Source organism: Staurois parvus, unplaced genomic scaffold, assembly GCF_062004578.1.
Source record: "Staurois parvus isolate SC_StPar_1 unplaced genomic scaffold, SC_StPar_1.0 ptg000059l, whole genome shotgun sequence".
In the NCBI taxonomy this organism is placed as follows: domain Eukaryota; kingdom Metazoa; phylum Chordata; class Amphibia; order Anura; family Ranidae; genus Staurois; species Staurois parvus.
The window spans coordinates 666,300-680,181 of NW_028317855.1; the positions used below are offsets into that span (position 1 = coordinate 666,300).

The 13,882-nt window shown below is 39.0% G+C and overlaps 1 protein-coding gene across 5 annotated transcripts in view; it reads left to right on the forward strand.

Annotated features, from left to right (window-relative positions):
- ARID4B (AT-rich interaction domain 4B) overlaps nucleotides 1-13,882 on the forward strand; it is an 851,761-nt gene that overhangs the window by 649,615 nt on the left and 188,264 nt on the right. For all 5 annotated transcript variants that reach the window (XR_016311497.1, XM_089668527.1, XM_089668528.1 and 2 more), the window contains one exon: nucleotides 658-1,746. Coding sequence is in view for 4 of the 5 variants with exons in the window: in XM_089668527.1 (XP_089524653.1) it covers nucleotides 658-1,746 (1,089 nt within the window). In the remaining variant the exon portion in view is untranslated. The remainder of the gene's footprint in view (nucleotides 1-657; nucleotides 1,747-13,882) is intronic.

A 13,882-nucleotide genomic window follows, 5' to 3' on the forward strand; every position in this document is an offset into this window, starting at 1 on the left:
CACATCCAGCGGGCTGACAGATTAATCTGTCATAGGGACATTTGTTTTGAGCCAGCTTGGCTCAGTGCGGTATACTGTATGTACATTACTGCACATCCAGCAGGCTGTATATATACTGTATACTGTATGTAGCCGAAGCTACCATATTACTGCACATCCAGCGGTAACCATCTGATTTGGAATTTGATCCATATGATGAATGTCTTACAAATGTATCACAAGATGTCATTCATGAACTTATGATGTCAGAGGATTTTGAAGGATTTTAAGTACCGGTAAGTCATAACCATTTCAATTAAAAAATCTGATGTTTTTAAATGGTGTTGCCTCGGAAGGGGGGTACTCTTATACGGCGAGTATAGCCCAAAACCTATGTTTTAACTGGAAAATTAGGGGGTCGTCTTATACACCCAGTCGCCTTATACGCCGTAAAATACAGTATATTGTCAACAATAATAAAAAAAATTATACAATCCAGGCCAAGTCTTATGTGAAAGACAATGTAATTTTAACTCAAACAGAAATATAACATTCATTTTAAAAAAGACCGCTTTGAGAGAAAAGTCAGATAACATGCATACAGGACACCATTACTCACAATTTTAAAAACTTTTTTGTTTTATTAAAGTGATATATTTCTTATTGTCTTTTGAACAGCTACAGAAGCTTATGAAGAAAGTATTAAACTGGATCAAAATGAAAAAGACTTTAATATGAGTCATATCAAGAATAACCTGGCAGCAAGAACAGAAGGAAAAAGAAGTCAAGGAACAGAAGGAAGTTATTTTAGGGTAGACAAAATTGACTGTAAAGAAAAACAAGAGGGGTCTTCAGATGAGACAGACTATGAGCTGGAGACTCCTAGGAGGAAGACGTTTGTAAATAACTTTGACAAAATAGCCAAATGTCATATTAAATCTGGTAAACGGAAATTTATTGCATGTGACAAAGGTTTAAATGCAAGCATAAATGACGAAAATATCTCCTGCAAAGAGGTAACTGATAGGTTTGATGCTGACATTATTATGTCCTCTGATGAGGAGGAACAGCCAAAGCCAAAAGTTCCATTGCTACAAAAATGTAATGGTTTGGATGACAAAAAACAAAAATTGCAAACAGCAAGGTTGTATACAAGTTTACAGGACGTGTCAGATAAAAAAGTTAAAACCAATTCTTCAGAAGAAAGGTTGAGAGCTAAAGACCCCAAAGATGTTTGGTCAAGTATCCAAGGACAATGGCCTAAAAAGACTTTGAAAGAACTCTTTTCTGATTCTGATACAGAGGGAGCTTCATCTCCACATCACAGGGATTTAGAAGATGTTGCTACTGATTCTACTTCTCAGTCAGTCAGTAATGAAACCAGAGATTTGTCCGTGGAATTTCTAAAACCTGTAACTCACGCCATTGAACTGAAACCAGCTGATGAGAAAATGGTTGAATTAGGTAAAAATAAAGTGGACTTATGCAGCAGTGGAAGTAATTCTGTACTGAATACACCCCCTACAACACCAGAATCTACATCATCCAGGGAATATAGAAGACCACAGTTAATATTTCAAATATTTGAAAATGCAGATGCAAATCAGGAAGAAATAGACAGCACAAAAAGTGAAAGTAACAGCACTATTGAATTGGATAGTGAATTACACGACCTTCAATTTGAAGGAAACCTTTCTCTGACAGGATTTGAAGTTGGCATCAACTCCAGTAGTAGTAACCACCTAGAAAGAGGGAGCAAGGAAACAGGTAATCTGCATAGGTGTTGTTAATACAAGCTACCTGTAACTGTATTTTAATGTTTGTAATTGATGATACTATCATGCAGAGCAATGTCACTTACAAAACAACTTGTGGGTATAGGTAAGTGACTTATGGGTGTAAGTGAGCCTGGTCGCATACATATCTTATATACAGGTATTATATCTACCCTTAAGCTTGTGATCAATAATGGCCAAAACATACTGTAAAATGTGCTGCAGGCTTCTCTTCTACAGGTCCACGAGTTAGAAGGGCCTATCTTAATGTACAGTTGCTATAGTTATCTTTGTGCTTGTTATCCATAACAGCCATAATGTATCACAGGTCCCGTCTCCCAAAGGTCAGAGATAATTGTATCATTATATTATGCAAGCATGGTTCATATGCATTTTGACAATATCAGCATTTCCTGATTGGCTGCTGATTAGTATGACACAAATGTATGGCTTTGTTTAAAGTTGGGGTTGAGGGGAAGGCAGCAAAAATGTGCAGTTGAGTCGTGTTTCTGCTGCCCACCAACCACCGCCGATACAATAGGCAGTTGACTGGGATGTTAACATGCCACTGGCGCGATGCTTCGTGCCTGTGACAAAGTTCACCTTACATGTAATTCTACACATTCAAGTAAAGGGGGAAGCACTGCAAATGCCCCATAACCACATGCAATGCACATGATCGTGGCACGATTATTGGGAACAAGTGGGATTAAAACAGGTTTGAGGAGGTGTTGCACTGCTTCTGCACCACCAGTCTGTAGCCTCTGGAGTGCAATCCAAATGCGGATCGTGATTCAGAGATGAGGAAGAATTAGGTGCATGTCTAAAGCTACCCTAATGAAATGCAAAAGGGGCTCTGAGAAACCTTCTATGTTTTATGTGATTCAATAATATTGAATGTAAAATTAATCAACGCTTCAAAATTCCAAAAAATAACACTAAACATAAGAAAAAAAAGCAAACAAAAAAACTTGCATGTATGAATGATGGTGGAAACCCTAAAACTTAGTCTAGATTGTAGGCTCGAAAGAGCAGGGCCCTTGATCCCCTCATGTTTTGCATTGTATTGGTATTGTTCTGTCACATGTTCTGTCCCCCTTTGTAATGTACAGTGCTGAGCGAACTATTGGCGCTTTATAAATACTGTATAATAATATAATAATAATAATAATAATAATAGTTCCTACTACACAACAATTGCAAGAAACTGCCCCAATGTGATCTGCAATCCTTCATGCAAAATCTTTCTTGCCAATAAACACCCCAAGGTGTGGAGCCAATGACATAATCATTGTTTGACCAGAAGTGATGTCACATAGAATCCCAGTATAGTGAAGCCAATTTTGTAGCTCCTTAAGGGGGCCACAAAGCTAATATATACATATAGTCTGATGTACAAATAATGGTGTTTTTACAATAAGCATGATGATGGCCTTGTTCTGGTTTTTTGAGGATTGCTGGAGCATAGTACCTTGTCAATAGAGCAAACCATTGGGGAGCAGAATCCAATTGGTTATTCCCGGAGGAAACTGCGGCTGGAGTCACTGGGGAAAAAGGAAAACACTTTTCGACCTGTTTTAGACATAGGTCAATAAAGCAAGGTGAGGAGTTGGTGCACACTGTGGAGGATAGCACAAGGTGTTTATTGGCAAGAAATATATTGCATGAAGGATTAAAGATTGAAGATACCATTGGGACAGTTTCTTGTAATTTTTTGAAATTGTTGTGTAGTTGGAACTGGACTTTGAGCTTTGGGGTTTCTAGCATCATTCTTACATGGAACAATTTTTTCTTTTAAGTTTTTTTGTTTGCACGAAGGGGAATGTAGGTAATATTATTGGGGGTTTTTATGTATATGAAGGGCGATAGATATATATTGGTGGGGGGTATCACCATCAATATTGTACTGCTATAATTTGGTAGTAGTCTTTTGTTTTTTTCTTTTGTTTGTTTTAAGGGTTCATTATTTTTACATTCAAAAGGTGCATTTGAGCTGAGGGGGTATCACTGTTGTTGATAATCACAAGAGTCATGATATTAATGTTTTTAGAGGTTTTATTTCAAGTTAAGCATATATAAATTAATGGAGGATTCATTCAGCACTTTATCATTATCTATTGAATCACATTATCTTAAGGTGTGGGAACACAACAATGCAAGCTATATAAATTATGGGGAGTAAAATAATGGGTTAAATTAGCACATAGAGATTGTGCAAGAGTTAACATGGTTATTTTCGTCTAGGTTTTATGATTACAAATATGAGCAAAACAGGCTGTGTAAGATCAACATTATAAGAGCACCAGGTGGGGTGTATGGGCAGCACCCTTTCATACCTCCCCCAGGTCTTCCCATACACTTTTAATAAATGGAAATAAGCTTTGCATCCAGAGATGATGGGAATTAATTGGTCACAACCAGGATATTGTAGGCCAGACTGGACCAGCACAGAAATTAGTTTCTCAATGAGATCAGCGTTGATGTGGTACATTCTTAGTTTCAGTACTTCAGTAGCATGAAAGTACACTAACAGTACACAGCTGTGTGCAACTGTGCATCGGAGATAGCTGACAACTAACCATGCTGGGAATTGTAGTGTCACTTAAAACGGTATTAAAATCCAAACCAAACATTTACTATATTGCAGCTTACCAATTCCTAGATGTGATGGGTTTTTTTCTTTAGGCTTTCTTCTATTTTCTCCTGGGTGATCCAGTCAGTAAGTCTGTTGGCTTTCAAAATAAGCTATCTTCCAGATGTGTCTGTTTACAGGGATGATCAGGGGCAGACTGACCATTTAGGCACTGCCTGAGAGTCCGTGGTCAGTAGGGTGCTCCATGAGATGCCCCTGGTACCTTTCATAAGCTTTTTTGGGTGTGGTTTGAGTGCGGGCGAGGACACAGGGGCCCCATGATCCCCTATTGCCCGGGGGCCCCATGAGTTGTCAGTCCACCCATGGTGATGATACAGACCATTTACACTGGCAGGGGTGCTTGATCAGCTTTTATTTAGTCATGTTAAACGTTTATCCCAAAAGGTAAAATACTGTTGCTGTAACTGCTTATAAACTATTAGCTGGAGTTTGGCTTAATTTTGCTAGTGTATTTAAACACTTCTAACACTCCCTTTTCCCCAAACTGACAATGCTGCTGTCCAAAGTGTCTCTGTGCTCCTTGATCCAGAAAGAGATCACCAGATGAAAAACAGAGGGGAAAAAGCCTAAGAAAGGAAAACTGATGCAGCCACCACATCTAATGACTGGTAAGCTGCCATACATTACATATTATCTTTGGTTCTGGATTTAATACCGCTTTAAATGTGCCAAAGTGACTCTATTTATATATTTAACAATTTCTTGCCAGAATTTTAATATTACAGAACTGAGAGTCCCAGTTGCATTAATTTTTACATTTTGAAGTATTAAACCTCTTTTGCCAAAACACTGCCCACCCTTCTATTTCATGGTCTTCTTGTACAATTGCTATATCCTATCGCAAAGTTATTGCCCTACTAAGCTTTCTATCATCAACAAACATTGAGATTGAACAGGTTTTTTTAACTTCTATATTGTTTATGAACAAGTTAAACAGAATTCGTCCTAGAACACCGCTGGGGCACAACACTCACAACTATAGACCATTCAGAAAAAATGCCATTATTCACCTCCTACTAGACATGCTCTTGCAATTAGTTTTCTATCTAGATATATATAATATCAATGCCAAGTAACCTTCATTTGTAAATAAAGCATTTGTAGACTACTGTATCAAATGCCTTAGCGAAGGTATACAATATACATAACATCCACAGGTCTTCCTCTATCCAATTTTCTGCATACTACCTTATAGAAGTTTAAAAAGTTGGTTTGTCAAGACTAGAAGACTAGTTTTTCATAAATCCATGTTGATTACTGCTAATTAAATAATTTTCATCAGCAAATTCTTGGATTTGGTCCCTTGTTATTCCTTCCAATAGTTTACATACTATTGATGTTAATTTGACTGATCTTTAGTTTGCAGGTACATATCTTGCCCTTTTTAAAAATATTGGTCCTTAAAATTAGAAATAATGGTCTGGCTATGACATAGCTAAGTTCTTTGAGAACTCTTGGGTGTAAGCAGGTGATGTATTTTATTATATTATTTTTCTTTTTCTTTTAACAGTTTTTTTGTTCATCACAACATAATGTTATAAACGTTACTGCCTGGTTTATTATACCCCCTCCTTTTCATTTGTAGGAACTGAAGAGAGAAACATATTTAATACAGTTGCTTTCTCTCTTTCACTTGTGACCAACTTCCCCTGATCATCTTTAAGGGGCCAAGATGTTCTGACCTAGCTTTTTAATATTAATATATTTTAAAAAATATGGGGTTTTTTTTGTTCTCTCTTCAGGAATATGTCTCTTGCAACCTATTTAGCTACCCTGATGGCTCTCTTGCATTTATTATCTTTGTAGTTTTGGAATGCTGATGGTTATTCTTTAGTCTTAAATTTTCTTAGGATAGCTTTTTCTCATTAATATGCCAGGTTTACCTCAGTATTTAGCTCTTTAGGTTAATTTTTTTGTTCTTTTATATTTGATGGCCAGTGGAATGCAAATTGCAGAGAAAGGAAACCAAACTGATAAGTGGCATGATGTAGCTCAGCCATGAGGAAAGAATGATTGAACTGAATGTATTTTCTCTTGGGAAGAAGTGATTGGGGATATGATAGGTGATTCATACAGTGAATTTTGTGCAGAGTGATTCACTTTCAGATCATTGCAGAGGAGAAGTGGACAGGGTAAAGGGTTTACAGTTGTAGGAAAAGAGACACCTTCCACATATGGAAAGTCTTTACAGTACAGTAAAGCTGTGGAATAGACTTTTTCAAGAACTAGTTCTGACCACCTCAGTACATTGTTTTTTACAAAAAAAAGTTGAATGCATTTCTAAATAAATAAAACATAACTGGATTTTAACATTGAAACCTAGTAACACCGGAGCTTGTGGATCTAGGAAATATCTGATTGCCTCCTGTAGGATCAAGAAGGAATTTTTGTCCCGCTATTGCAAATGGGACTATGCTTCATAGAGGGGTTTTTTTTTTTCATTCCTTTGGATCAACTCTGGATATACAGTCAGGTCCATAAATATTGGGACATCGACACAATTCTAACATTTTTGGCTCTATACACCACCACAATGGATTTGAAATGAAATTAACAAGATGTGCTTTAACTGCAGACTGTCAGCTTTAATTTGAGGGTATTTACATCCAAATCAGGTGAATGGTGTAGGAATTACAACAGTTTGCATATGTGCCTCCCACTTGTTAAAGGGACCAAAAGTAATGGGACAATTGGCTTCTCAGCTGTTCCATGGCCATGTGTGTGTTATTCCCTCATTATCCCAATTACAATGAGCAGATAAAAGGTCCAGAGTTCATTTCAAGTGTACTATTTGCATTTGGAATCTGTTGCTGTCAACTCTCAAGATGAGATCCAAAGAGATGTCACTATCAGTGAAGCAAGCCATCATTAGGCTGAAAAAACAAAGCAAACCCATCAGAGAGATAGCAAAAACATTAGGCATGGCCAAAACAACTGTTTGGAACATTCTTAAAAAGAAGGAACGCAATGGTGAGCTCAGCAACATCCAAAGACCCGAAAGACCACGGAAAACAACTGTGGTGGATGACCAAAGAATTCTTTCCCTGGTGAAGAAAACACCCTTCACAACAGTTGGCCAGATCAAGAACACTCTCCAGGAGGTAGGTGTATGTGTGTCAAAGTCAACAATCAAGAGAAGACTTCACCAGAGTGAATATAGAGGGTTCACCACAAGATGTAAACCATTGGTGAGCCTCATAAAAAGGTAGGCCAGATTAGAGTTTGCCAAGCAACATCTAAAAAAGCATTCACAGTTCTGGAACAACATCCTATGGACAGATGAGACCAACATCAACTTGTACCAGAGTGATGGGAAGAGAAGAGTATGGAGAAGGAAAGGAACTGCTCATGATCCTAAGCATATCACCTCATCAGTGAAGCATGGTGGTGGTAGTGTCATGGCGTGGGCATGTATGGCTGCCAATGGAACTGGTTCTCTTGTATTTATTGATGATGTGACTGCTGACAAAAGCAGCAGGATAAATTCTGAAGTGTTTCGGGCAATATTATCTGCTCATAGTCAGCCAAATGCTTCAGAACTCATTGGGCGCCGCTTCACAGTGCAGATGGACAATGACCCAAAGCATACTGCAAAAGCAACCAAAGAGTTTTTTAAGGGAAAGACGTGGAATGTTTTGCAATGGCCAAGTCAATCACCTGACCTGAATCCGATTGAGCATGCATTTCACTTGCTGAAGACAAAACTGAAGAGAAAATGCCCCAAGAACAAGCAAGAACTGAAGACAGTTGCAGTAGAGGCCTGGCAGAGCATCACCAGGGATGAAACCCAGCGTCTGGTGATGTCTATGCGTTTCAGACTTCAGGCTGTAATTGACTGCAAAGGATTTGCAACCAAGTATTAAAAAGTGAAAGTTTGATTTATGATTATTATTCTGTCCCATTACTTTTGGTCCCTTAACAAGTGTGAGGCACATATGCAAACTGTTGTAATTCCTACACCATTCACCTGATTTGGATGTAAATACCCTCAAATTAAAGCTGACAGTCTGCAGTTAAAGCACATCTTGTTCGTTTCATTTCAAATCCATTGTGGTGATGTATAGAGCCAAAAATGTTAGAATTGTGTCGATGTCCCAATATTTATGGACCTGACTGTAAGTTTGTGAACTACTGTATATGGTGGTTACTTATTTATTGTTTTATTCTATTGGTTAACCTAGCTGGACTTGTGTCATTTTCAACCTAACTATGTTGGTCTTCAAAGTTATCTCTTGTGATGATGGAAGACAAAATTTGACAACTAAAATCAAATAATTCCCCAGTCTTGAATTGCATTCAATTCAGTAGGGTGCTATTTTTAAAGTCAATCGTCAAGAAAAAAAAATTATTAGATTGGTCTAGCTTTGTTATCTCTAAAGCAAAACAATCTTGGATGTCTTCATGACAGATTTACTGTCATCTCCGACCTTTGGGGCTGAGTGATTGGACAAGGGGCAATCCTGTTGTTCACTCACCCCTCATTTTCTTGTCCAATTAAAGAATGTCTTGTATTCTGTAGATAGAATACAGGTATATGAAGGGGCTCCTCTTACACCTCCTTCCAGCACTCCTGAAGGTGGTGACAGAGAGTGTAAGGGCTTGAAGTGCCAGAGTAGTAGTAGGCTCTGTGTTGCTGCGAGATGTGCAGAACAAGGACTGTGGATCGCGGAGTAGGTCAAACAAACTTGAGGCCCTTGCTGAGGGTGGAAAAGGTCAGACGGTAGGGTGCTGGATCAGGAGACTCAGGTAAACGGGAACAAGCTGAAACCCACTCAGCAACTTCCTTCTGCAGTGCTTCAGTTTATATATGCCTCTGGAAGCCAATACTAGTGCTAAGTGTCCACGCTAATTTGAATGCATTTCACATTCAGGAGCCCCATTGAAGAATGCAAAATGTAGAGGGGTTTTCTGGAGGCATTTACCATCTGAGAGGCCACATCTTGTATAGATATGGCTTGGGGGTTGGCATTCAATCTAGCAGTGAATGGAGTTCAGATGTCTGGCCCAGAGGGGACAGTTAATGACCCACGTAACAAGGTAAGTGGGGGGTCTAGCCACAAAGTGCAATGTAATCCAACACTCTGAAAATATGGGCTTTGAAATAAGTTAGTTAAACAGTAAAGGTACCTGTCTGTCACACCACCTCACCCAATATGATGCAGTGTTTAAGTGCAGGTCTGTTTGTGGAAGGATGTACGTTTTCTGTCAACATCCAGGGGAAGATGCCTGTTGCCACAAGGTTAAGTGACAGATGGGACCATTTCTTGCCAGGGTTCAAGTTCCAAAATAGGTACAGTTGTGGCCAAAATTATTCAACCCCCAATGCTGTAAAGGGGTTTAGGGACTATAGTGTACATTTGGAATTGTATTCAGAATCAAATCCTACAAGGACGTTGTAACTACCCAAATGCAACTAAAATGACATCAATTGTTTATGTAATACAGTAGTAAATGGTTCTTATGTGGTTTCTTCATTGCCACAATTATTCAACCCCTTAAAGACTACCACTCTGAAGAACAGAGGTTCATACAGGTGCTTTCCATCAGGTATTGAAAACACCTGTGGATGTCACCGAGCAGCAATCAAGCATAATAAGCACCAATTAGGCAGCTTTAAAATGACTGTGATACTCAGCTCCTTCTAGACATTTACTGGTGTGGTTACAAACATGGTGAAGGCAAGAGAATGGTCCAGGAAGACAAGAGAAGAGGTGATTTCTCTTCACAGGAAGGGCAATGGCTATAAGAAGATTGCAAAGATGTTAAACATACCAAGAGACACCTTAGGAAGCATCATTCGCAAATTCAAGGCAAAGGGCACTGTTGAAACGCTACCTGGTCGTGGCAGAAAGAAGATGCTGACTTCGACTGCTGTGCGCTACCTGAAGCGTAGAGTGGAGAGAAGTCCCCGTGTGACTGCTGAGGAACTGAGAAAAGATTTGTCAGATGTGGGTACAGAAGTTTCAGCCCAGACAATAAGACGCACACTGCGTAATGAAGGCCTCCGTGCCAGAACTCCCAGGCGTACCCCCTTGCTGTCTCCAAAGAATAAGAAGAGTCGACTGCAGTATGCCAAAAGCCATGTGGACAAACCACAAAAGTTGTGGGATAGTGTTCTGTGGACTGATGAAACAAAATTAGAACTGTTTGGGCCCATGGATCAACGCTATGTTTGGAGGAGGAAGAACAAGGCCTATGATGAAAAGAACACCTTGCCTACTGTGAAGCATGGTGGAGGGTCAATCATGCTTTGGGGCTGTTTTGCTTCTGCAGGTACAGGGAAGCTTCAGCGTGTGCAAGGTACCATGAATTCTCTTCAGTACCAGGAGATATTGGATGGAAACGTGATGCAGTCCGTCACACACCTGAGGCTTGGGAGACGTTGGACCTTTCAACAGGACAATGATCCCAAGCATACCTCCAAGTCCACTAGAGCATGGTTGCAGAGGAAAGGCTGGAACATTTTGGAGTGGCCATCGCAGTCACCAGACTTAAATCCGATTGAGAACCTCTGGTGGGACTTAAAGAAAGCAGTTGCAGTGCGCAAGCCTAAGAATGTGACTGAACTGGAGGCCTTTGCCCATGAAGAATGGGCGAAGATACCCGTAGATCGCTGCAAGACACTTGTGTCAAGCTATGCTTCACGTTTAAAAGCTGTTATAACTGTAAAAGGATGCTGTACTAAGTACTAAGATTGAATGTCACTTGGGGGTTGAATAAAACTGATAATGCTGTGAGCACAGAAAAGACATTTGTGGTTATTTCATTATAACTGTTATGTTATATTTGTCTGACCTACAAGTGCCTCTTTAATGTAAATGTAAGCAAGATGACTGAATGATCAAAAGCAATGTCAAACTGGCCAAAACACTCAATTTCAGTGGGGGTTGAATAATTTTGGCCACAACTGTAGATCAGATGTTTTCAGGAAGTTTCAGTAGGAGAGCACAGGATAAATGTCTAACTTCCCCCCTTAGCCAGCAGTTAGAAAGGATACCCCATCTGTATTTAACGGTTTCAGTGCTTTTCGTCTGGCTTAGTTCCAACAAGATACAGTTGGAAATAGTGAAATATGCACACCATGAAAAGCAAGGATTCTTTGTCTGTGGGCTTTGGCAAGGATCTCTTCCTTTTGTGGATAAAAGTGGACCTAATAGAAAACGTCCCTATGTTAAGTCATGTCAGCATTTCTGGGGTCCTTTACACTTTATCCAGCTCGATGGAGTCTGTTGTTGATTTGCCCAGAAGCATGTTGAAAATTCTGGTTATGGTTGGACAGAAGTCATTGGTGCTTTGGGTATTCCACACAGACAGATGTTTTTTTTTTCTGTGGCAGCAATCCTCTCAGCCATAGAGATGTAACTACCTGTACATGCCCTGTATGTATACATGTTGAACCCTGACAGATTTCTCAAGCTGTGTCACCACTGCAAGAAAGGAAAGCAATGTAGATTCAAGTTCTTCCATGCAGTGATGAATATTTGCCAGGTCATCCTGTAATTCAGGCACGTTCCTTGAGTCCTTGAGGTGTGCAAACATATTTTTCATGCCTTTACAAATACAGTACTTTTGCATTTGGTGTGTGTGTGAAGTGACAGGGGTGCTTATAACTTTTTTTTTAATTCTATATCCATTTTTTTACATTTAAATCTTTATTTATTTAAAACTTTATTGCTATCCTGAGGGGGCTAACAAGCCCAGGATGTGGTAGCATTGGGCATGTGACAGGTCCTCTTCATGGAAACATTGGGGGTCTCCCCTGCCTTCCACTGCAGCTAATCAAGCACAAATTGTGTTTGAGTAGCTGTTTTCCTGGATACAATAGCCGGGCAAGGATGGCTTTGAACCCAGAAATGACTAAATCCTTATCACTCTTGGTTTCATTCATTGCATAGAAGATTGGGGAACATGGGAATCCCAATCTGCTCCTGCTCAGCATTATGAAGCTATTTACCATGGTCCTGAACTACCGCCAGCCAGATCACTTTTACATGACAGCTGGCAGTCCGCTTATAATATCCATTTCAAATTCATGACTGCAGTAGCAGCCATGAGTTTTCTTCAGCCCCTTGACTACCAGGTTCTTGCTGGTGTAAAATCATCCCGCCCCTTGCTAATTTCTGTGAATGTCTCATAGTAATTAAAAATTTGCAGATTAAATAGCACTGTAAAATTGGTCAGCAGCAGGGCCCAAATGTACTAGAAATAAAGAGCATAAGCAGTGGTTTTACTACAGGAATTAAATAATCTTACCCCAACATTTCATATTCCTGATATGTGTCTGTTGTACGAATGTACTTGTGTCAAAAAGCATCCTGCTCACTTTGAATTTCTTCCTTTTTATGAAATACTTAGTGATCCTGCTGGTCCCCGTGCTTTCCTATTTCAAACTGACCATGCTAAGCACATCCATCTTAGCATGGTCTGTTTTCTGGCTGTACTCGGAGAACTGCCTGTCCTCCAATGATCACACTTTTGCTGACATGCTCCCCTGCTCCACTCCTGGCACTTCTTATACAGCTGAGAACAGAAATTACATATATATATATATATATATATATATATATATATATATACACACACACACTGTATATAGTACCGGGTTCAAGGTCATCCACTGCCCAGGATGAAAATGGTACTTTGTATTTCATCCATATTCTACCACAAAGGCCATTGTGGGATGATTCGTTTTCTGTTTGATTTTCTTTTTTGAATAAGGTCGTGTTCTTTATCATATCACAGTCATGTTCTTTATCATAATTCTGTCCAATTTCCTTGGACATTGTTATCTGTTTTGTATTACTTTCCTGGTACCTATGCTGCCTCATTCTCTTTTGGCATTTTGTATTGTATTACATTTTGTTGCTGTATTTGTTATTTTGTGTCTATTTTATCACAAAAGTTTTAAGTTATAAAAAAAGTAAATTTCAAAACTGATAGTCAATAACAAATGAATAGACCAAGTGAAAAAATCAGCACTCCGTATGATAATCTCCAAATATTAGAAGCTGTATGTTAAGGAGTCTATAAAACATGTCTATTTTATCACAAAAGTTTTAAGTTATAAAAAAAGTAAATTTCAAAACTGATAGTCAATAACAAATGAATAGACCAAGTGAAAAAATCAGCACTCCGTATGATAATCTCCAAATATTAGAAGCTGTATGTTAAGGAGTTTGAATTTCATTAGACACTTGTGTTAGGACATTTTTCACTAGTGCTGCATATATTATTTTAGTTTCATGTGTACCTTACATCAGGGAGTTATATGTATAACTCCCTGATGTAAGGTACACATGAAACTAAAATAATATATGCAGCACTACTGAAAAATGTCCCAACACAAGTGTCTAATGAAATTCAAACTCCTTAACTCTGCTGTTCCTTGTTTCAGCACCAGAAGTGAGGCTCTAAAGTTACAATCTGTCCACAATGAAAATCACCAAAGACTCTTATCAGATGGGTGTATGTCAGA